This window comes from Diabrotica virgifera, chromosome 5 (assembly GCF_917563875.1).
Source record: "Diabrotica virgifera virgifera chromosome 5, PGI_DIABVI_V3a".
Classification (NCBI taxonomy): Eukaryota; Metazoa; Arthropoda; class Insecta; order Coleoptera; family Chrysomelidae; genus Diabrotica; species Diabrotica virgifera.
Window position 1 is genome coordinate 84909166 of NC_065447.1, and position 24748 is coordinate 84933913.

Sequence of the window (24748 nt, forward strand, 5' to 3'; positions counted from 1 at the left end):
TAAGCAAAAACTGTTCTATATATTTTTTTGAAAACTCAATATTTTTTTAGTTATTCGTGGTTGAATATTGCCATTTTCATTGAAACATAACACCTTTTCGAACGGTTTTTTGCAAATATCTTAAAAATTATGCATCTAACTAAAAAAACTATATAAATCATTTTTGTAGCTTATAAAAACCAAAGAGACTAGTTCCTTCATAAATCTTCTAGTTATAATATAAAAAGAGATATGGTAGGTGAAAATAGTTTGTTTTTGGTGTATGCTCAAATCGTTGTATTCAACTTGGAATAACAGACAAACGGTCGATTTTAGATGTATAATGTTACCAACACCTTTTGTAGTGCTTAAAAAGATCTTTAAAATGAGCAATATTAAAGGTATATTGCATTCAAACTAAGCGAGATATGCTGAAAAAAAATTGATGATTAATGTATTTTAAGAAAAAATGAGAAGTATATTTAACTTCTCATCCACCAGAATTTTAATGCATCATTTTACTTCTACAATACCTTTTATTATAGTATTATGGATGGGTTCAAAAAGTTAGACGGGTTTAAAATGAATGGTTTTTGAAAAAAAAAAGATCAATTTATAGAGCGCATTTTTAGATTTCCTTAAAAATCTTCTTTTTCTGCATGTCACTTGAAAATGATAAGAGATACAATAATGAAACATCAAACAAAATTTTTACTCAACAAAATCCTACATTTTTGTGTGGATAATTTTTTTCGTATCTCTTATCATTTTCGAGTCACATGGAGAAAAAGGAAGATTCTGAAGAATATTTAAAAATGCGCTCTATAATTTGATCTTATTTTTTTTTGAAAAACTATCCATTTTAAACCCGTCCAACTTTTTGAACATAGAAATAACACTATAATAAAAAGTATTGTAGAAGTAAAACGATGTATTTAAATTCTGATGGATGAGGGGTTAAATGTACTTCACATTTTTTTTTTAAATTCCATTAGTCATCAATATTTTTGAAGCATATCTCGCTTACTTTGAATGTAATTGACATTTAATGTGGCTCATTCTCAAGGTATTTTCAATCACTACAGGTATTGGTAGCATTATACAACTAAAATCGACCGTTTCTCTTTTGTTTCAAGTTGAATACACCGATTTCAGCATGCACCAAAAACACAAACTCTTCTCACCTACCATATCTCTTTTTGTAATATAACTAGAAGATATATGAAGGAACGAATCTCTTTGTTTTTTTTATAAGCTACAAAAATGTTTTGTGTAGTTTTTTTCGTTAGATGCATATATTTTAAGGTATTCGCAAAAAACAGCCCGAAAAGCTGTCATTTTTCAATGAAAACGGCCGATTTTCAACCACGAATAACTAAAAAATTATTGAGTTTTCAAAAAAATATATTGAACAGTTTTTGCTTAGAATTAGGTTTTCTAGCAACTCCGTGATTATATTAACCAAAAAATTTTACAGCCCCGAGAAGGGGTGGGAACCACCCCGAAGATAAAAGCGCATATCGACATAGGGTAGTCTTTGTTTCTTGAGCTATTCTCTACTTATTGTGAAAATATCAAGTAAATCGATGTAGTAGGATGAAATTCGGAGCCAAATAACCTCATTGACTGCCCTATAAGTGAAGTATAGGCCGAGAAATCTATATCGTGGAACAGCTTTAAGGTCGGCGAAATTTGATATACATAATGGTAGGGGAGCAAAGTATGGTAAATGTGCAGTCACTCGAGCGCTTTGGTAACCTATTGGGTTGTGAAGAGTAGGTCCTAAAACCAAAAAAAGTTAAGTAAAGTTTTCCATTTTAGTGGGCGCTTGCCATTTTTTAATTTAATTTTCCATTTCCAACAATCGTTTTTTCCGATTATAACGACATCTATATATAATTCGAAAAGATATTTTGAATAAAAGTTACTTATTTTTACGTAAGGAATCCAAATCTGCAATAAAAAATGAGGGTTCCCATTTAAGATTTTAAAGTAACCCCCCACCCCACCTCCGTGGGGGGTCGTGTTTGGTGCCATTCGATAGATTTTTCAAAAATATTGAATAAGTGTATTTTACAGTTTTTTGATCTGATGTTCATTTCGCGAAATATCGTGGGATTCGTATTTTAAATAATAAAACCCCCCACCCCTCTCCGTGGGAAGTCGTGTTTGGTATCATTCGATAGATTTTAAAAAAATATTGAGCATATATTTTTTCGTTTTTCGATCTGTCATTCATTTCGCGAAATATTCGCTTTTTTCTTGTGAAACTTTGGGACTCGCCCATTTCCTTACGCCCGGCTCAAATCGTTTTTTTAAGGATAGATTTTTTTTTCGGGCCCCCCTTAACGAACTCCCCTGTATTAAGAGCCAATATATGGTAGAGGTACATTTACAGGGTACAAGGTTTCTCCCCATGTGATAATCTGACGCGCTCGAGTAACTGCAAAAACTCCCGCTTGGGCTCCCCTACCATAATACTTCAAGTAAACGATGTTTTAAGAAGCGGTTCGTTTGACCGCATCTGTTTTTCACACCCACACAATCATTTGGACGCAATTCGATACCAACGAACTGCACAGTCACGTCGCTACATTAAATCGTTGTATATACGGGCTATAACATCTCCAGATCTTACACATCTAGATTTTTTTCTATGGGGTTGTTTAAAATCAGGTGTTTATGTAGAACCACAAAAATCTACATGAGTTGCAAGATCGAATAAGAGAATAAGTTTATGTAGATAAACCACAAAAATCTACATGAGTTGCAAGATCTAATAAGAGAAGAAGACAATAGAATTACTCCAAGTTATTCGTAATGTGCAAGAAGAATATGTTCGTCGATATGCTTATTGTCAAGACACCGGTGGATGACATTTTGAGCATTTAATTGAGCTGAAAAATATTACTTCTAAAGTAACGAAACTTCTAAATGCCAAAACAGGACTCAAAAACAGCAAAAATTCTAACAAACTGACAGTGAGAATTAAACAAACCAGAATCGTTACAAATTGTACTTAAAATCTGAAAACGCACCCAACTGTGTTTCTTGCATAGATATAATAACTAGTAGATTAGGCAAGGTATGGGCCGCTCTGTGCATCGAGGTGCAATTCCAATATTAAGGATTGAGTGGTATAGCCATCTTTTTCTGTCACATGCGCGGGATCGCTTGTTGGTTAACAGAGATAGATAGACCACCGATCGACTGCTTCCGCGTCACGCTTTTTTGCTAAGTATGCCTTGTCTACCTTTAATATGTCTATGGTTTTTGTACCTATCTCTTTTCGATATACTGAGTCTAGAGCGTTCAGAAAAATAACAGGTGTCTTTACTTAATATCAGGCGGTAGCTGGTCTGTCTTTTGTTTCATGAGTGGAAGACAATGATGCTAGATAAAAAGTATGTGTTTTATCGCGCCAGATATAGGGCTTTTCAACAACAATAATTTGTTTCGAGCTTCTGTCAGGTGTCGTATAACATTAAGATATCTACGTCATACGTCTTTGGTTTGTATCGTTGGTATATTCCAATAACGTATGACGTAGATACATTAGTATTAGACGACACATGACAGAAGCTCGAAACAAATGACAATCGATGAAAAGCCCTATTAATGACGTACGGGTCAAGAGCCCTGGACTCAACTGTATTTCAGGATTTTTTATAAAATAAATTATGTGCAAAATAATGAATTTATTAATTTAGTCTAGTAAAATAAGATTACACTACATGTAAATCAAAATGTAAATTCGTACAGGTTGGATCAAATTTTATATCAAAGTTTAGGTGAGTACAAAAGATATTTTTAAGAAAGTATCCAAATCATATAAAGGGGATCATTGTTTAAAAAGGGGCCATTTTTGCACAATATTTACTTTTGTAGCCGCTCAGGTAATTTACATTTTAATGAGGGTCTTAAGTTTTTTTCCTGCGAAGCTGAAGGACAAATTTTGCACTTTTAAAAATCAAATTTGCAAAAAAATGTTTTTTGCGTTTTAAATTCCCAGGAAACCGATTATCGGAACAACATTTCAAAACGTTTAATCCCCGCGACGTTATTAAAAAAACAAATTGTAAACAAATTAGAACAATTTTCAAATGCCATTTTAGAGGGGAGTTAAAATCAAATTTGAATTTATCAATACATTTATCGAAAACATACATAAAAATAAAAGTAATGAGGTTTTACACAAATTTATGCGTTTTTGCAATTAAAAATATAGTAACATTTAATAAAAAAAATTAAATATCTCATAAATTATTAAATACTTTTTAACCAATGTTTTTTTTTGCCTAATATTGGTAACATGGCGCAACTTCTCCTATTAAATAAAATAATTTATATTGCTTATTTAAAACGCAAAAATTATTTTTTTGCAAATTTTATTTTTAAATTTTATTTGACTTAAAAAAGTTAATATTGTGCAAAAATGACCCCTTTTTAATTATTTAAACAATGATCCCCCATATGATTTGGATACTTTTTTGAAAATTTTTTTTGTATTCACCTAAACTTTGATATAAAAGTTATTTCTAACTGTACGGAATTACATTTTGATTTTTTTTTTATTTTATTAGGCTTATTTGTCTACTTCGGTAACATCGACACTTTATTAACGAAAACATTCGATGGATGGGAAGAAGTATTAATATAGGGATGAAAAAATCAGAGGTTTAAGATATGCGAAGTACAATTAAACTTAACTAACAGTTTAACTTAAAAAAAACAGCCATAAGTAAAATAGTTGCATGATACAATAGCAAAAAGCAATTTGTTGGTTTAAAAAAATTAATTGAACGAACGGAAATTGAACGAACACGCTACAAATATGAAACGTCGTCTCGTCAAGGCAGTAATTTTACAATTTTGATACCAGACTTTCAAGGAAGGAAAAGTGACAGTAATATTACTGTTGTTCTGAAGCTATTTTCTTGTGGCATTTTTACAATTTTAACTATTTATAATGGGAAATAAGCCACAATATTATTAAACAATGATTTTTTATTGCAGGGCCCCCGTAAGGGTTGATGGCGCCTGTGTGCAAAAAAGGTATTTGGCGCCCCTTAGGCATTTTAGTTCATGTTTATTTATTTATTTTTTAGAAGGTAGGTCGATAGGTGCTTGAAATAAAGCAAAAAACTGAAGTTTAGAAGTCATAATGAGTTTTCTCCGAAAGTGCTTCATTTTCTTTGGTTATTTCACGTTAAAATATTCGATTTGGAATTTGAGGAATAAGAACGTTTTTCTCATCAGCTCCGATTTTGCTTTCACTAAGTCTATAGACTTCATGAATACAACATTTTTTTCGTTTTTTTTTATAAGCTACATTTCTGATAACAATATTTTTCGATAAAATACTTAGTTTTTGAGTTATCTACGAAAAACAGTCTAAAAACATGTTTTTTTTTGTTGAGAAATAAACATTTTTACTCCCAAATAACTCTTAAACCTATATTTTTTCACCACCGAGAAGGGGTTTTATTCACCTCCCAAGCAAAAGCAACCAACGACAAAGTCCAACTTTGAAGTGGAGGATAAGGGTAGAACCTACATCCAAATTTTCGTGCAATTTGTTGGTCACCCTGAAAATTACACGGTATCGCCGTATTTCACGTCCATTTACTGGGCTATAGGTACAATAGAAAAAAAAATAGCTATTGTAGTAGCGATATTTTCTGAGACATTGCTGTTGCAAATTCGTCAATTACATCTTAACATTTATATCATCAAAAATTTCTTGTTTCAATTGCTAATGTTGCTAGCCCAGGCAATCATTCTTCAAGCATTGTCCAAATGATTTTTAACTTTGAAAAATATCTCTCGTCAGCAGCTAAAGATACAGGTAATGTCAAAAGAATTCTTAGTGAAATGCTTACGTTTGGAAGGTTGAAGATTAAATTGTTTTCAAATATAATAATATATTGTAAAATACTTAAGGAGTCAGTATCATCAGGTAATGAAAATAACTTTTTAATTGCATTAAACAAATCATTGGAGTCTATACCTATCACTATTATCCTGACCTGTCAGTCATTCTTCAAGAACAAAACAACCTTTTAACAGATCGCTGTCACTTAATTTAAATATGTTTCGTGTGTATTTATACCTAATCCTATTTAATTTCTCAACTTTTGTTTTAAAATTAATTTTTATTTTTTTGCAAATTATTTTTCAATTTTTGACCGAGTTTTGGCGCCCCTAAAGGATGGCGCCCGTGTGCATTGCACACTTTGCACATATGGTAGCGGGGGCCCTGTTTCGACGCCCAAATCGGGTGCCGTTGTCAAAATACAAAATATTGGCAATATCATTTTAAAGTCTTCTACTTTAAAATGTATCATATGTATCTGAATTGCCGATATAAATGAGTCAAATTAAATAAATTATTAGAAGAATTTTTTTACTAAGCAACAACATTTTTGTTTATGTTAGTAGTATTTTGTATTTTGACAACGGCACCCGATTTGGGCGTCGAAACGTTAATAAAAATCATTGTTTAATATTGTGGCTTATTTCCCATTATAAATAGTAATATTACCTAGACAAAGTCTACACTCAGGGGGTCGGATCTAAGTAAATCGCCACTAGTTTTAATTTGACCATTCTAAACTGCATTCTGTGAGACTGTTCAGCACATACAACGTTGGTGGAATTATATCTCTAAATCTTTATTAGATATCGAAACATCAGCATATTGCATAGCTATACAAAGTATTGAGAAAGTTTGGACAATATTCTCAAAAAGTATGTAATACAGTAACATAAAAATATTAAGTCAGTCGAATGTAAAATTAAAGATTCGAAAGGTATACGGCGCAGATGGCTTAGGCTTAGGTAGATGTAACAAAAATTTTTAGAGCTGCAATCTTCTACATAATGATAAACTAAAGATAATACAATTTAATCTACAATATCCGTAGAGAGACGTAGTTATGTGTAAAATAAGGAAATTCAACAAGACAAAGATAGAGAGACCCTAAAAAAGATACGTTTATTACAGTGTGGAGAATTTAAAAATTTTTTTGTTCGTTCTTCACAAGGATGGACTAGAATATTAAAATTATTAAAGATCTCAGATGGCGACATGTTTCGGTATGAAAATGTCGATCGTAAATGCAGCATCCTGTCGGGTCGGCGTGGTAGATGCACTACATGCCGTGTCAATGGTATATCTACATATTTTGATGGTTATATAGACCACAAAGGTCTTTAAGAACATCAGTGTTCTATGTAGCGAGGACCCGTCAGGAAACGTTAACATAACATTAATAACCGTTAGCAAACACAACACACAATACAGCATAAGCTGCTAAACAGAGTTATGTATAATATGAAGAAAATTAAAAAAAAATATATTAACAATTTATAAAGAAAAACAAAACTTAATGATATGGTGTTGGTACTAAAAGGCGTCAGTACATCATGGCCTAAAGAACATGATGATTTCAATCTAACGAGATCTTTTGACAGTAATAACTAAAGAATGTCAATAGGTGATCCAGTTCTTACTAGTTTATATACTTTATCAAAACTAAAAATGACTTTGAAAATCTTACAATCATATTACTTCACAATAGTCACGCCCACCTGGTGCATTGCAAAATTACCAGATATTATCTTAGAAGTAAACTCGACCTATAAACCACGCTAAAAAAATTATCAGCGTAGTCTAGTCTATTCTAGCCCCAACGTTCATCGATCTCTTTCTCTTCGAATTCTTTCAAGTGATTCCTAGTCTAGGCCGAGTAATACCATAACCTTAGTGTTTGGGTTTTTTAGTTCTTGGTCGGGAATTGATTTTGTAGAATCATCCACTGGCCAGTCTGAAACTTAAGCTAAGGAATGTATACACTTTATAAATAAAAGGAAGAAATCACACTAGTACCAGATGGTATATTAGTCAGTTTTCAGTTTTACCACTCATAAATTACCAGAAGACATCACATTTTCTAATCTGAAGTGAGGAAGGTGTACTTACTAGTTCATTCTTCTTCTTATGATTCATTCCATTATCGCAGGATTTCTTCCTATTCCTATCTTATTAGCAGTCTCTCGAAAAAGGTTTCCTGAGCTACAATTATACCACTCACTAATGTTTCTCATTCAAGAAATCTTTCTTCAGATAATTCTTCTTTTTCAGTTGATTTTACCTTGCCTTACACATTTATTGAATTTGATTAATTTTCTAAAAGTAGGTAAGATTCAGTTCGTCATGGAAATAGGGAATAAGAGACTTGCATTTTTAGATGTTCCCTTAGAAATTCCAGCGGATCACTTTATCTGTAAATCTTGCTGAATAGAACAAAAAGATAAATCTTTCTTACCGTATATACAAATGTTACAAATCGAACCGCCAAAATTTCAATAAAACAACAAACTCTATTCTACCTTCGTCTACCAACGAAGACGAAACAAAAAAGTTTGCACTGTCAAGATCTGTCAAACATTCAAAAGAATCAATAACTTAGAGTATCACTTCTGGTTGTAGTTCAGTGTACATCGAAAGAAAAAAAAAACGAGGGCAAATTCTCATTTGACTCAACTGAAGATAAACTGTCAGCTCGGTCAAGATGAAAAATTCATATAGATCATACTATCACACAAGACGAGGACCAAATTTTATTAAAAAACTAATGCTTAGTATAATGTTGCACTATTATCTACAGATGTTCATTGAGTTTATAGAAATGCAAAAACATCCGATATACTTCAATCATAAAGAAGAGGGTCTGCTTTTAAATAGGATTTTCCTCACGCCATTACGAAATACACAACTTCGATAGCGCTTCGGACGAATCGACAGATCCCAGTGGGCACAAGACGGCTACAAGTGGCGCAGATAGTTCCGCGCCACATTTTTAATTATGCGTTCCATAGTTGCTGACAAACAGTCAGGAACAATTTGAGAACATGTCCTATAAACTCACAATACAATGTACGTTTACAACATAGTCAAGAAAATTTTGTCCCCGATTATAAGCTTTTGTGGGTTACATTTTAAGCTTTTAGGGTGGTTACAGACATGCAACAAAACTTCGTATCGTAAGGAAGATTCGTATTCGTCAGAAAATAATATAGCGTATCAATACATCGTCGCGTAACCTACAAGTAGAATCTGGCGTTCCATCTGGATTGTTTGTATGTTTTAGTTGTAATAATAATAATATCGTATCGCATTTTTGCCTGGGAGATCCTTTCGGATTGCTTCGGCGCCACTGCACCTTTAACCCTGTTTGAAGTAGCTAGTGTCGATGCGCAACTAGCCTAGGGGGGCCGACGGCTTAACGTACCCTCCGAAGCACGGTGAACAGCTTGTATCATTTTTAGACATGAAAATGTCGCTGTTGGTACCGAGAATCGAACTCATTCTGGCTTAAGAAGCCAGTACTTTGTCTCTGAGCTACGGCCGTTCACTTTTTAGTTGTGTAGTGTGTAGTACGGTTAACGAAATGGAGGTTCCTGCAGCAACCCGTACTGTGACTTTTTAATTTTGTGTTAAAATGCTGATAAAAAGCTATACTTTTTTTACACGCATTTACTGCTGTTCGAAATTCTGTAGCAAGTTCTTCTCAAGCATCATTTTTAGTTTATTATAATATTTCGGATGTTTTCTTTCCCACAAATTTTCTTTATTTTGGTAACTATTTATAAAATCATTGGTATATTCTTCCGTCCACTCCATAATAGTAGGGGTCGACAAGACAAGAATTCTTGTCTTGACAACAACTTCTTGTCTTGTCTTGAGAAAAATTCAAGAAATTTAAAAAAATCTTGTCTTGACCTTTTCTTAACATCTTATATCTTGTCTTGATTCAAGAAATTTCAAGATCTTGAAATTTCTTGATTACCCAATCCGGTGTTTCCCCGGCGACCTTTTTATTGCGTTACGTGCTGATACGGCCTCGACTGTCACTGGGGGGAGTTCCCGAACTGCATTTGTTTCCTGACTAACGAAAAATTGATGTGTACTTGCATGCTGTAAATAAGCATTTTGTACGGTTCGCACATACCTATTCTAAACTTAGCAGTCCAGGATTTCATAAAAATTATTGAACCAAATCGAAACAGTTAGACGTCGAAAAGGATTTTGATTATTTGGAGGATGAGATGGAAGTATAAAATGATAGAAATGATACTGATCTAGATTTCAATTCTTCTGTAAGTAAAATTAAATACCTCTTCAAAAAAGATCAAACACTCAGGGCAAATGCAACTTAAACTTAACAGTGCTTTCGAGACCATAAATTATTGTAAGATGACTATGCCAAAATTAGATGTGCCTACGAAATGGCATTCAACTTTCGAGATGCTAGCATGGGGTTTAAGGGTTAAAAATGCTTTGACTACATTTTGCAACATCGAAAATCTAAATAATTGCAAAATATTAGATAAAAAATGGGTTCTGAGTTGTAAATTTTGTCAGTATCTGAGAAGCTTTAAAACACTTTCTTCAATACTCGAAGGGGATTTTGCAACATCGAAAATCTAAATAATTGCAAAATATTAGATGAAAAATGGGTTCTGAGTTGTAAATTTTGTCAGTATCTGAGAAGCTTTAAAACACTTTCTTCAATACTCGAAGGGGAAAAATATTGCACACTCCCATTGGTGGCAATTGGGGTAAACTTACTTTTAGACAAATTGGAAATATTTTTAATCTGCGAGAGATAAAATAAAATAAAGTGTTGAATAAATTAAAATATATTATGTTATGTTAAAATAATGATATCGTTTTCACTAATAAATACGTTTTAGAGTTTTCATTATTAGTCAAGATATATCAAGATTTCTTGTTTTTTTGACAAGAAATCTTGGTACTGACATAAAACTTCTTGTCTTGTCTTGAAATCTAAAATTACTTCTTGTCTTGATCTTGTCTTGAAATCAAGACAAGATCAAGACAAGATCTTGAAATTTTCAAGAAGTTGGAGACCCCTACATAGTAGCAACTATTTCAACTGAATAAATGAAACTGAGAAGGTAAATCGCAAGTATGTACGCAGACCGGTTCAAACTGGCAAACAAGTGATTGAACATCATCGCGCAACGTTTCTTTGATGTGACGGTAAAATACCGACAACCGATGGGACGCCACGATGTTAGTATCTTACGGTGTTACGCAATGCGGTCTAGACTTAAAATGCGACGGTGTTACGATACGAAGTTTTGTTACATGTCTGTACGTACCTTTAGGGTTACATACATTTAGGCTAACAGTTTTTGTCGTTCGCTACTACAAAATAGGGCTTGCAAGCATGCAAACTGATTATTGATAATAAGAGGCTCTATTTTAGTTTTTATTTGCACTATGAAGCATGTTTATTATTTTCTATTCAGTGGCGCAAGCGAACCGCGAATGTAAAAAGGCATGCTAGTCTTCCGACTCTGACATTTACCATTTATAAAAAAATTCCTTCGTGGATCCACCAGGAGTACAAGAGGAGATCGAAGGATATGGAAACGGAGACCGAAGATGAATATCTTTTGATATACGACGGTTCGAGCGGGAGTTTTTCCAGTAGCGTATCGTTGTCGGACCGAAGTGTGGATAATATTCTGGAGGAGTACAATTCGGAAATTCCTTTTGCGGGTAAGTTGTATGTATATGTATTATGTATTAATATTTTATGTATAGTTTGTATCTAAACGACTTTAGTCCAAGTAATGAAGCTTAAAATAGGATAAAACCTCGCAATTTTTACAGAATGGATCGATTTGCTTGAAAATTTGAGAATAACTAGTAGATAGTCCAAGGATCAAAATCTATATGATGCCGAAAGGCGTTTTTACCATGGGGGTGGAAATTTTTTATTATATTTTGACCGAAAAAGTTGGTAAACACTTTCTATCTAAGCAAAAAACGTTCTATACATTTTGTTGATAAAATTGATAGTTTTCGTTTTATTCGCTATCGAAAGTGTTAGTTTTATATCGAAAAAATCAATTTTTTTAATAAGTTTTCTGCTAATAACTCCAAAAGTTATCGTTTTATCAAAACAACTTTACTTAACAAAAATGTACCTTTTGAAAAAATAAACAAAACTGTTTTATTTATTTTTTTTAAGACCAATCGTAATCGAGCTAGACTTTACTATATGTTAGCTCTTCTTCGTCAAATGTTAAATATTGTAGTTTCAAAGTCAAAAGACGGGAAAACTATGCATTTTTAGAGGATAACTTTATGTTCACTCATTAACTATTCACAAAAATTAAGTGACTTATAATGAAAAGAATGTCAGTCCCTATTTTTTTCAGCAAAAAAGTGATCGGAAGTAACCCCCTAATCACCACCCTAATTTAAATTAGTCATTGACCTTATTTGGTCTTCTTATTTATGCATTTTTAATAGGTTCTAGAAGTTTGACCGGCTTAGAATGATTAGTTTTAAAAAAGAATGGAGTTAACAGGGAATAACGAATTTTTGTAGTTTGGAAAAAATAGCATTTTCTTCAGAATATAAAGATTAGCATCAGAGATACGAAAAAATGTTTAAATATCAAATTGTAGCTTATTTAATTCCCAAGAACCTGGTTTGAAAATTTTTTTCTACGGCAAAAATTGAGGTCATCGTAAATGAGTATATCGAAAAACGTTGATTTTTTCGATAAATAAAACAAACACATTCGATAGCGAATAAATCGAAAACTATTAATTTTATCAAAAAAATGTATAAAACATTTTTTGCTTAGAATGAACGTTTTTATCAACTTTTGCGGTCAAAATATAATAAAAAATTTCCACCCCCGAGATGGGGTGGTAACCACCCCCATGCTTATAGCGCCTTTATTCATCATATATATTTTGATGTTTGGATTATCTACTACTTACTCTCAAATTTTGAAGCAAATCGATCCATTCTGTAAAAATTGCGAGGTGAAAAGCTTCAGTTCCTGGACTAGTTGTGTTGTTTAGAAACTTGCGTATTTCTTGCATTATATTCCATTACTCAAAATTTTATTATTTTAGAGGTACTCTTCTGGTTGATTGACATCTAGTCCATGTCATAAAAAAGTTACTTTTGAAATCATGACGTAATTTAAAGAACGGTTTTTTTTTCATTTTCTTAGTTTTATTACTATATGGTTACAATTAATTCACTATTGCAGAAATAATTATATATTTTCATCTTTCTGTGTCATATTTGCACTGGGTCATCTTGGACTACCGTAACTTGTTGTGGTATATTATGCACCTACAAATACTATAGAGGGAGACATGAACCACTGAGAATATCTCCCGCACCCGCCATAGGTCAACTGTCACGCATACACTTCTTGGATATTAAATTTTACTCACAGAAAAAAATCAATCTTAGAAAAGAAACATTACACACATATTAGAGATCTTTAGAGGGTGTATATACAGGGTGTCCAGAAACTCTCCCGACAAACGAAGACCGAAGATTCTTCAGATAATTTTAAGACAATTTAACCCAATTCACCTAGTCCGAAAATTATTCCTAAGGGACCTAGACCTCTTTGAAGATGGCGCCTTGGAATTAGTTTTTCTTAAATATCTCCAGAACGCTTCTATTTAGAAAAACTAAAACTGGTGTTCTTATTCAATTTCCAGAGATAAATCGACTCTATCAATTACGAATTTCTAGTACCGGTAATAGGCGCCCGTTTTGGGTAGGGCAGCGGTTATTTTATCGTATAACTTCTTTGTCTTTAACTTCTAAGCATTTCTGAGACTGGATTATTAAATTGTAAGGTATTCTAGTACTAAAAGGTACTCTTACTTTAAGTCGGTAGGATTCACCGTTTTCTAGAAAATTCGATTTGAAAATTTTTCGTTTTTTGAATTGGAAAAAAATTGAAAATTTTTTTCAAAGAAACATGGTGTATTTTACCGACTTAAAGCAAAAGTAACTTTTAGTACTAGAATACCTCATAATTTAATCATCAAGTGTCAAAAATGCTTAAAAATTAAAGACAAAAAAGTTATGCGATAAAATAACCGCTGACCTACCCAAAACGAATGCTTATGACCGGTACTAGAATTTCGCAATTGAGGAAATCGATCTGTCTCTGGAAGACAAATAAGTGTACCAGTTTTCGTTTTTCTAAATAGTTTTTTTTTTGAAAATTTTTTTCAAATTCAGAAAACGAAAAATTTTCAAATCGATTTTTCTAGAAAACGGTGCCGACTTAAAGCAAGAGTACCTTTTAGTACTAGAATACCCGAATAATCGATTTGTCTCTGGAAATTAAATAAGCGTACTAGTTGTCGTTTTTTTAAATAGAAGCGTTCTGGAGATATCTAAGAACAACTAATTCCAAGACGCCATCTTGAACGACAAAGACGCGTGTTTTATTGACTATAATAAAGCATTCGACAAAGTGCGACATGAACAATTAATGCATGTCCTGGAATCAAAGAAGTTGGACTACAATGACCTCAGGATTATATCGAATTTATACTATAAGCAAAGAGCAAAAGTACGTGTTAACGACCAGCTGTCAAAGGAAATTGAAATCAGACGTGGAGTGAGACAGGGATGCGTGTTGTCGCCAATTCTTTTTAATACCTACTCGGAAGAGATCTTGAAAAAGCTCTTGAGGGTGAAACAGTTGGAATAAAGGTAAATGGAGTTCCCAGTAACAACATTAGATATGCGGATGACACTGTCATCTTAGCTGAAAATATTGGGGATCTTCAATGGCTGGTGACCAGAAAAGCAGAGTTTGGACAAGAATACGGGCTAAAATGAATGTCAAGAAGACAAACGTTTATGAGAATATCGAAAACTCAAAGAAATAACGGAAATCTCTTCATAAACGGATCCAATATCGAACGAGTCAACCAATATACCTTGGAACAATGATCAACTCCACAGGAGATTACTTACAGGAAATCAAAATCAGAATAGAAAAGGCTAGAGCAAATTTTAACAAAATCAGAAAAGTGCTCTGCACAAGAGATTTGAAGTTGGAGCTAAGAGTTAGGTTGGCTAGGTGCTACGTTTTCTCGACTTTGTTTTGTGGAATGGAAGCTTGGACCTTGAATGCTGCATCAATGAAAAAACTAGAATCATTGAGCTGTGGATGTACAGAAGAATTCTGAAAATATCGTGGACAAAACACGTCCTAAATACCATCAAAACAAGAAAATTGGAATATCTCGGACATATTACACGTGGAGAGAGATACAGCTTGCTCCAATTGATTATGCAGGGAAAGATTCAAAGAAAGGGAAGCATAGGGAGACGCAGAATATCGTGGCTGCGCAACCTGAGAGAGTGGTACGGATGTACATCAAATGAACTTTTCCGAGTAGCCGTCTCTAAAATACGAATAGCTATGATGATTGCCGACCTTCGCCGTGGCGATGGCACTTAAAGAAGAAGAAGATCTTCAAAGAGCTCTAGCTCCCTTAGGAAGCATATTCGGACTAGGTGAATTGGGTTAAATTGTCTTAAAATTATCTGAAGAATCTCCGGTCTTCGTTTGTCGGGAGAGTTTGTGGACACCCTGTATATGACTATCTCTGAACGAACTGAAACAAATCAAACCTCCTAATGCAGAATTACAACAAAATAATTCGATATGGATGCCGTAGCGACATCTGCTTAAAACAATTCGAAGTTTTATTTCCGGAGAAATAAAACCTCTAATGAGACCGAGTTTCTGGTCGCCTTCGTAGTTTCTATTACTTGCAAACCAAGCGAATGCTCAATACAAGAAGACACGGGGAGGTCTAAAATTGGCACTTCACTACCTGCCTATTATAGAGCGTGGCAAAATTGCAACGAAAACTTGGTCCAGATACTCAGTTAGGAATAAACCTAATCCAAAAGAATTCGCTGTAAAACGAAAGCAAGAGACGTCCTATATTTCATAAGGAATATAAAAGTAATTCAAAACAGCAATATTCAAGAACAAAAAAGCAATTAAAAAAATATAGGTTAAATTATTCTACAAACTAGTAAAATTTCATGTAAAGATGAAAGTTTTTATATAATTATGAATTTTTCAATGGAGTTACCAGTATGATCTGAAAAGTTTACTTATAATCATTCCAATTTGTATATCGTTTTTATACCATAAATAGCATACCCTCTAAAATAAGTGTCATTGCATGGATATGAACATAAAGTGAAAATTCCTCTGGACATTTTACACATTATTGATTGTCTCTTTTTTATTTGATACCTTTTAGGTCTAATAAAAGGAGCCACGACTAAAGTCCTCGAAAACATCAATCCCAACACCCCGGCCGAACGCCCCACAACCCTGAAAAAGTTAAAACGCTTCTACGAGGGCACCAACGGAGAAGGAATTAGAAGCGACAATGAAAAATCTTCGAGCTCGGAAAAGGAATTCGATAACAAAGAAAACAAAGAAAACAGGGACCAGCACAAAGATCGAGTATCTGCCCTCAGTCCGTTCGATGAGCAGGAGGAATGGGCCAAGATCCAGGAGATAATGGCCTCTTTCGGCACCGGTATAGTCAGAGAGTCGGTTTTTGTGGCCGAGTTAGAGAAGGAGTTTCAGAGTAGGCTAATGACAATAAGCTGTTCGCAACATAGTTTGGCTAACTCTTCAGCAGATAATGTATCTACGGTGGAGAAGTGGTTGCAAGGGTTAGGGATGGGCGATTATGTGGGACTCTTCATGACTAATGGATTCGACGATCTCAATTTCTTGGTAAGTTATTGTATAAGCATTGACATACTAAATAAATACCTTTTTGCCTGTATTAATTTTTGTCTAAAATATTAGTTTTGGTGACTAAATAAATCGTTTTTGAAGTAGTTATTATATAAACATCCAAATTATACAGGGTGTCCAGAAACTCTACCGACAAACGAAGAGAGGAGATTCCTCAGATAATTTTAAGACAATTTAACCCAATTCACCTAGTCCGAAAATGCTTCCTAAGGGAGCTAGAGCTCTTTGAAGGTGGCGTCATGTAATTAGTTTTTCTTAAATACCTCCAGAACGCTTCTATTTAGAAAAAAGAAAATTGGTAGGCATATTTACTTTCCAGAAATGAATCGATTCCATCTATTGCGAATTTCTAGTACCGGTCATAGGCGTCCGTTTTGGGTAGGGCAACGGTTATTTTATCGACTAACGTTTTTGTCTTTAATTTTTAAGCATTTTTGACTCTGAATTATTAAATTGCAAGGTATTCTAGTACTAAAAGGTACTCTTACTTTAAGTTAGGATACACCGTTTTCTAGAAAAATCGATTTGAAAATTTTTCGTTCTTTGAATTAAAAAAAAAAGATTAAAAAAAACTATTGAGAAAGATGAAAACTGGTACATTTATTTATATTCCAGAGATTAATCGATTTCATTAATGGCGAATTTCTAGTACCGGTCATAGGCGTCCGTTTTGGGTAGGTCAACAGTTATTTTATAGCATACACTCAAAAAAATTTAGTTCGTAATATTTATTAACAGTGATTACTGAATAGTATTTCGTTGTCACAACAATTTAATTTGTTGTTTCAACGAACTTTTAGACATTGACGAATGTATTTGATTATTGTCACAATGATTGAATAATAATTGTGAGAATAACTAGAGTACATTAATCAATAACACCCAATTTATTCAGCCAATAACTTAGTTTCGTATATTTAATAAATACTGTTAATTCTGGCAGCAACTCACGTTCTTGATTTCGTAGATGACAAGCAGTTACCTTGGTTTATCATCACAACGTACAGATTTCATTAAAACGATGTACAAATGTTGTTAATATAGAGTAATACATGATTATTGAATAGATGTAAATTGATTGTTGTGACAACCAATGCATTAATCAATCTACTACTGCATTTAATACCGACAATCAATGCGTTCATTCTGACCATAATCGTAGTTGTTGAGACAATAAATGTTTTGCTTGACCATTTGAAAGTTAACGGCTTTTCCTTATCGTGATACCCCTAGCTTCTCTGTATTACCGAATTGCCGAATAATAATTGCATTTCGTTTTCAAGTGTAGTCCGTAGTAGAAGGAAGTTTTTGTGTGTCTATTATCGTGAAATTTCGGTCGACTCTTTTTAAATGTATTCGATTTTTTCGAATCCTGAGAAAACTAATTATTATTTTTGAAGATTTAAATGCAAAATAAAATATTACAGTATTATCGAGGGTCTGAAGTCACTGAGAACCTCTATAATGATTATTTTAATAAGTCACAGGGGTGAAAAAGAGAAAATTTAGTAAGATTTTTAATTTCAAATAGGCATACCATTTAACAAAAACTTTTTTTTTATTCTAAGGGACTTTCTGCCCTCGGTAATAATGTAATATTTTATTCTGCGTTTAAATTTTTCAAAAATACTTATTAGTTTTCTCAGAATTCCAAAAAAAGTGAATGCGTTTAAAAAGAATTCGATCGAAATTTTGCACCTGCGCTCTCAAAAAGGATTAAAGTGTTATACATTTTTGGAATCACTATTATAACGCTTATAAACGCTTTAAACGCTTTTAAATAAGGTGTCACAGGACGTACTTTGCCATTAAAAAAATCAAAGTTACGCCGCGCCTGTCACCTGAAGAGGGATCGTGTAAAGTTCTAAACATTGATGTTATAATATACTTTGATTATTTTAAATATCGACCTGTCCGAGGGTTTTGCTTATGTGCTAAAAATAAATAAGTTAATAAGGGGGCGGGGGGAGTGTAACACTTATTCCAGTACACTGTATAAGTGAAATCATATGAAAAATCACACAGTGTAAAGTCCTTTAGGTTAAGGACAAAAAAGGGGGATTTAAAAAATTATTATTAATCAAATAATATCATACATTGGGCTATTGCATTCAGTAATTATTAATATAAAATACGTTCATAGTAGGAATGAACGAAACTGATTTTTAGAATGAATAGAATTTATTGTAAGAAAAACCGTATTTATTGTGGGAATGAACGGAATTAATTGTAACAATAAACGGAAATAATGTAGAAATAAACGAAATACGTTAGGAGAAATAACACTGTTATTGACACAACGAATAGTCTTCGTCGGTCAATTAACGACGTTGTTGTTTCAATAAATAGTGTTCGTTGACTCAGTGAACAGAGTTCGTAATATCAATAAATAGTGTTCGTTGACTCAGTGAACAGAGTTCGTAATACCAATAAAGTGATATTATGGTATACATAATGAATGTTCATCCATTCAATAAACTTAATACATTGGCTCAACGTACGAAAATAATGAATTGATGAACATCGTTTTGTTGTCCCAATAAAACCAAGAATTGGACAAATTTTAAGTATTGCGTTTGTTGTCTGAATTGACATTTTTATTGATATTACGTACCTTTTTCGTTGAGTGTAACTTTATTGACTTTAATTTTTAAGTATTTTTGACACTAGATTATTCGATTATGAGATATTCGTGTACTAAAAGTTACTCTTGCTTTAAGTTGGTAAAATACATCGTTTTTTTTTTAAATTTTGTTTAACTTTTTTTTTCAAATTCCCAAAACTAAAAACTTTCAAATCGATTTTACTAGAAAACGGTGTATCCTACCGACTTAAAGTAGGAGTACCTTTTAGTACTAGAATACCTCACAATTTAATAATCCAGTATCAAAAATGCTTAAAAGTTGAAGACAAAAAAGTTATGCGATAAAATAACCGTTGCCCAACCCAAAACGGACGCCTATGGGCGGTACTAGAAATTCGCAATGAATGGAATCGATTCATTTTTGGAAAGTAAATATGTATACAAATTTTAGCTTTTCTAAATAGAAGCTTTCTGGAGGTATTTAAGAAAAACTAATTTCATGACGCCATCTTCAAAGAGCTCTAGCTCCCTTAGGAAGCATTTTCGGACTAGGTGAATTGGGTTAAATTATCTTAAAATTATCTGAGGAATCTCCTGTCTTCGTTTGTCGGTAGAGTTTCTGGACACCCTGTATAATTATAATTTTTGGAGAACATATAAAAGGTAATAGGAACCGTAAATAAACCTATTTTCTTTTAACTTTCGTTTATGTGGTATAAAGGCTGCGTAGCTACATACTTATAGCTTTTCTGTTATCCATTAGTTCCATTTCTCATTTCTTCCTGTCTCTTTGACAAACATTGTCTTTTATTGGAGAAAAATATTTATTACAGAAAATAATTATAAATTAAAAAGACGGATCTTGTTGTATTCACGGTTTTATTTCTGCTTTTGGTTCTAGGTAATTCATTATGCAGCTTGTCTAAGATCTGAATTTGTTTACATTTTCTACAACTATTCTGCTAAATTTATTTACTAATTTAGTTGTTTATTATCATTTCGTTCACTGTGTGATATGTACCTTCGAAAAATGGGAGCTTTTTTCTGAAAGCCATCTATTATAAACCGATTATATTGAAGCCAATTGGGTTATGGTACATCTTCCGTTCCATGATGATATCCATTTCAGGGTTCTGGAACCCTGTATTAACTTATACAGGTCTATAGATGGGTACCAAATATATTTGGAGTCACTTCGTTATCCTCAAGATGTGTTTGCCGCCTGCAGTCCAATGCAGGGGCGGCCCGTCGGGGTAGGCAAGGTAGGCGCCGCCTACCCTCTTCAAATGTAGTAAAAAAAATATAAATTATTAATATAAATTACTTATTTCAAAATTGCAATTTATAAATTTTGACACAATACCTACAATAAAATAGCAAAAATTATCCAAATTATTTTTAAAAATATCCAAAAAATTTTCTACGATTTTGAAAGGGCTGATAGGCACAGAGTCTTATAGCCGGACCTACAAAATTTTATCAGTTGCTTCTCTTGTGTCTTGTGAAACTGTTTTAAATAATTGTTTTTTGATTTTGGCTCTTATTAGTAGGTTAAGTATTGAATAAAACTAGGTAGGACAATTTAAATTTGTTTATGAAAACTGAATAATAAACAGGTAAATTTGAGATCGGTCTATTGAAGGGCATTTTAATTTTATATTAATTTAGTAATAATTCACTAACGACAAATAAATCTGTGAATAGTTATTTGTCAGTCGTCCATTATATGTTTATTGTGTTTCAATACAATTTGGATAATTTAAAGTTAAACTGACGAATTGTGTTATTAGATTATATAGATAATTAAAAATTTAAAGCGAGGTTAATTGTTACCTTATCAATTTATTCGAAGAGTAAATTATTATTTAATACATAAATAAAATAAGTAATATTTGACGTTGTTGAAACGTAGGTGTGTTAGTTTTATTGGTGGAAAAACTTTAGTCATCGAATATGAATATTTTAAACGAAGTAATATGCAGTTTGATCGAGACGCCTTTTTCAAGGCGCCAAAATCAAGAAAGATCAGAAATTATTTCAATGGACCGGCCTTTACCAAATTTAACAATTTTATCTCTCAGATAAGACAAAAGACAATCGACCATTTTCGAGATCGTTTAAAACAATATGGTATGAAAATCATAAATGGCTAAGCGGAAGTTATTTTAAAAATTCACTTTTCTGTTGGCCTTGTCTGTTGCTCTCAAATTTGAAGCAAAATGTTTGAATGAGTCAGGGATATTCAGATTTGAAAAATTTATCAGCTAGTGTAAAAAAACATGAATCTTCGAAAGAACATTTAAACAATTGCTTAGGTTTAAAACGGTTAGAAAAAAATAAACAAACTATTGACAGTGTTTTAGCTGGACAAATTTCTCTAACTAATAAGATTTATAATGAAGAAGTTGAAAAAGATTAAAGAAGTTGAAGAAATTGATGTTACAATTCTATTAGTAAAACAAGAACTTGCATTTCGCGGTCGTGATGAGAGCGATAATTCTTCAAACATGGGTAATTTTAAAGAAATTTTTAATTTAGTAGTTAAACGCGATCAGGAAATCCAGGATCATGTTAAAAAATAGAAGGGGTTCACGGGTTTGTCAAAAACAATACAAAATGATTTAATAGATTGCCTTGCCGATTACGTAAAAAATGAAATTTCAACAGAAATTAATGAAAGTCAATTTTTTTCTATACTAGCGGACGATACTACTGATATAACCGAAAAATCACAGTGTACTTTAACAATCCGTTTTGTTAACAAAGTTGGTCAGGTAACAGAAAGATTTTTAGGGTTTTTTGATGTTAGCGAGAATAGATCTGCAGACGCTCTATATAGTTTCATTTCAAACGTGCTTGAGCCATATGATTACAAAAATTAATTAATTGCTCAAGTTTACGATGGTGCAAGTGTAATCGCTGGCTCTTTAAACGGATTACAATCAAAAATTAAAGAAGATGCTCCAAAAGCAATTTTTACACATTGTTGCGCTCATAGATTACATTTAGTATTGCAAGACGGCTCAAAATGTATTACAAATTGTAGAATATTTTTTGTCGCCTACCCGAAGTATATGTGTAGCCTACCCGCATACTGAGGTCACGAGCCGCCACTGGTCCAATGCAAGACATGGTTGAATCTTTCAGGTTCACTATTCACTATTACAGAGTGCTGATGACGTCTTCATGAAGCAGTCCCATTGTATGCAGGTGTACCTTAACTGAGGCATGTCCAGGAACTAAGCCTGTTATGACTTTAAGCTGATTCCTGCTTATTTTCCGCAGTACTTCAACCTTATTAGCACATGTCCGTCCAATATACATCGTGCCATGTTTTGACTGGATATATTTTCCCAGTGTAAGTTGTATTATCTTCGATTCTGGGCCAAAAGATTTTGTAGCTGATGCTCTTCTAGCAAATGCATCAGTTATTTTATTGCCATATATTCCCCGATGACCTGAAACTCATACTAATGTGATACTGTTATGGTCCGCCAGTCTGTCGAGTTCGTTCTGGCATTCCCACACGACCAGTTGTATTAAATTGTGTGTTGTTACTGCCTTCTGGTTCTAATTAATTAAAAAGACTAAACACGTCTTACTATACACTATATTTTATTCACTGGTATCCAATATCTAAACAATAACATTAATGATTCATAGCGCCTCGCCTTACTACATACTAACTTCTAATAATTATTTGTATATCTATATCCATACTGATTGCTCAGCGTGTTTTTATACCTATCTGAACCATAACAAATATAGTTCAAGTTCACTCGTAATAAACATGTGATACAAACTATAAGCTATTGTTTTTATGTATGTTCAATACCCTAAAGGTTAATAACATCATATTTAAATTATGATTTATACAGAGGGTTCATAATATACCACATCTCCGCCGTTTTTAAAAAAGAAAGTCCTAAGAAGAGAAGAAGAATATCTGACGGTATATTCCTCTTTCTAAATAAATAATACTATTTTCAAAAATTAAATTTCCTAACTATCCTAACTAACTGTAACATGGTACGTTTCAGAGTTTTTTTTTAATCCTAAAAATTGTTTATTATTATCACTAATTCACTTTCTGTTCCGTCTTGCTTTTTGAGTCTTTTCTCCATTCACACAACAGTGTCCACATGAAAACAGTGACTAAACCTATCGGGATTTTTAATATAGTCTTTTAGTGCCTATATGCATCTCCTATAAGCAGGGGAATAATCTAATCTACCTAACTAAAAATCTCGTATCTAACTAAAAGTCCTAAGCTAAGCTAATATTACTCGAATAAGTAAAAAAAATGTATCATTTACTCTATTAATAATTCCTGTTTCAGTCTTCTTTTGATTTATTTATATATGTCTTACTAACTTTAAAATATTGTACCTATAATAAAAATGTAATCTCTCTAAAAAACTTCTAATGTGTCTCTAAAAACTTCTAATAACTCTCTTGTACCTATAATAAAGATTTAATCTCTGTTACTGAATGTCTAAAAATTTCACTTTTTGTGTCCCTTTGCTTACTATCTACTAACACTTATTGTAAGATATTGTATATCCTTAATTCAAATACTTCCATTTTCCGCGAAAATTTAACCTGAATTCATTATCTACATTTAAAAATAAGTTATTTATAATTTACATTACTTTAGAGAAAAAAAAATTACAACTTTAATTCTTAGACAAAATTCAATGATTAGCTACTTATTTGATATTATTCTTAATTCTGCTTGTTTATTTTGACATTTCTGACAAATTTTATGTCTCTTCTTTCATTTTTCCCACATAATTTAATAAAATTCTCTTTTCTTTCTCTCTTCTTCTTGTCTGGTACTATAACTCATATAATTCATTTTTCTTCATATAATAGCACTTCTACAGTGTACATAATTCATCTTCATATACATATTTCATATAACAATCATATATCATTTATCTCATATATCATTTCATATAACATCATAATCATCACTTCATATACTAGCTCCGATACCTTCGTTTTACCTTAATAAAAGAGGTTTCACTCGGATGTCTTAGTTCTCCGCCAATATTAACCCGAATTTTCGCCCTGATCTGTACGCACCATTAAGGTGGTATAGTTAACTCAAAACACGAAATAGGTATTTTATGCGGTTCAAATTCTTCTAAAAATATCACAATCTCAATCCCTTGCTTTGAGGCCGTTGTTTATTCACGAATAATCATGAATAAAATAGGTACCCTTCAAAACACAGAGTGGGTCTCTAATAAGCTTTCAAGCTTCTATAAATCACTTAGTACCTTCCTAATTTGACAAGAGCAGTGGGTTTCTTATTGTCTCTAGTTGCCTCATAATATTTAGCTTATAATATTGTTAGTTCTTCTTCTAATCTATATAGTTCTTCTTCAAATTCCTTATCTCGACTCATCAGGTCGGTTCGTTAAAAACATATCTCTTGCTTATAGCAATGTTTATCTTAAGCTCTTATATCAACGTATGTCATCACTAATCATTATTCATT

General features: G+C 32.6%; 1 protein-coding gene across 3 annotated transcripts in view; it reads left to right on the forward strand.

The window, feature by feature from the left end:
- LOC114324206 (ankyrin repeat and SAM domain-containing protein 1A-like) overlaps positions 1–24748 on the forward strand; it is a 351154-nt gene that overhangs the window by 260643 nt on the left and 65763 nt on the right. For 2 of the 3 annotated variants that reach the window (XM_028271967.2, XM_028271969.2), the window contains 2 exons: positions 11323–11575; positions 16147–16634. In XM_028271967.2, coding sequence (XP_028127768.2) covers positions 11323–11575; positions 16147–16634 — 741 coding nt within the window. The remainder of the gene's footprint in view (positions 1–11322; positions 11576–16146; positions 16635–24748) is intronic. The other variant, XM_028271968.2, reaches the window with a different exon arrangement.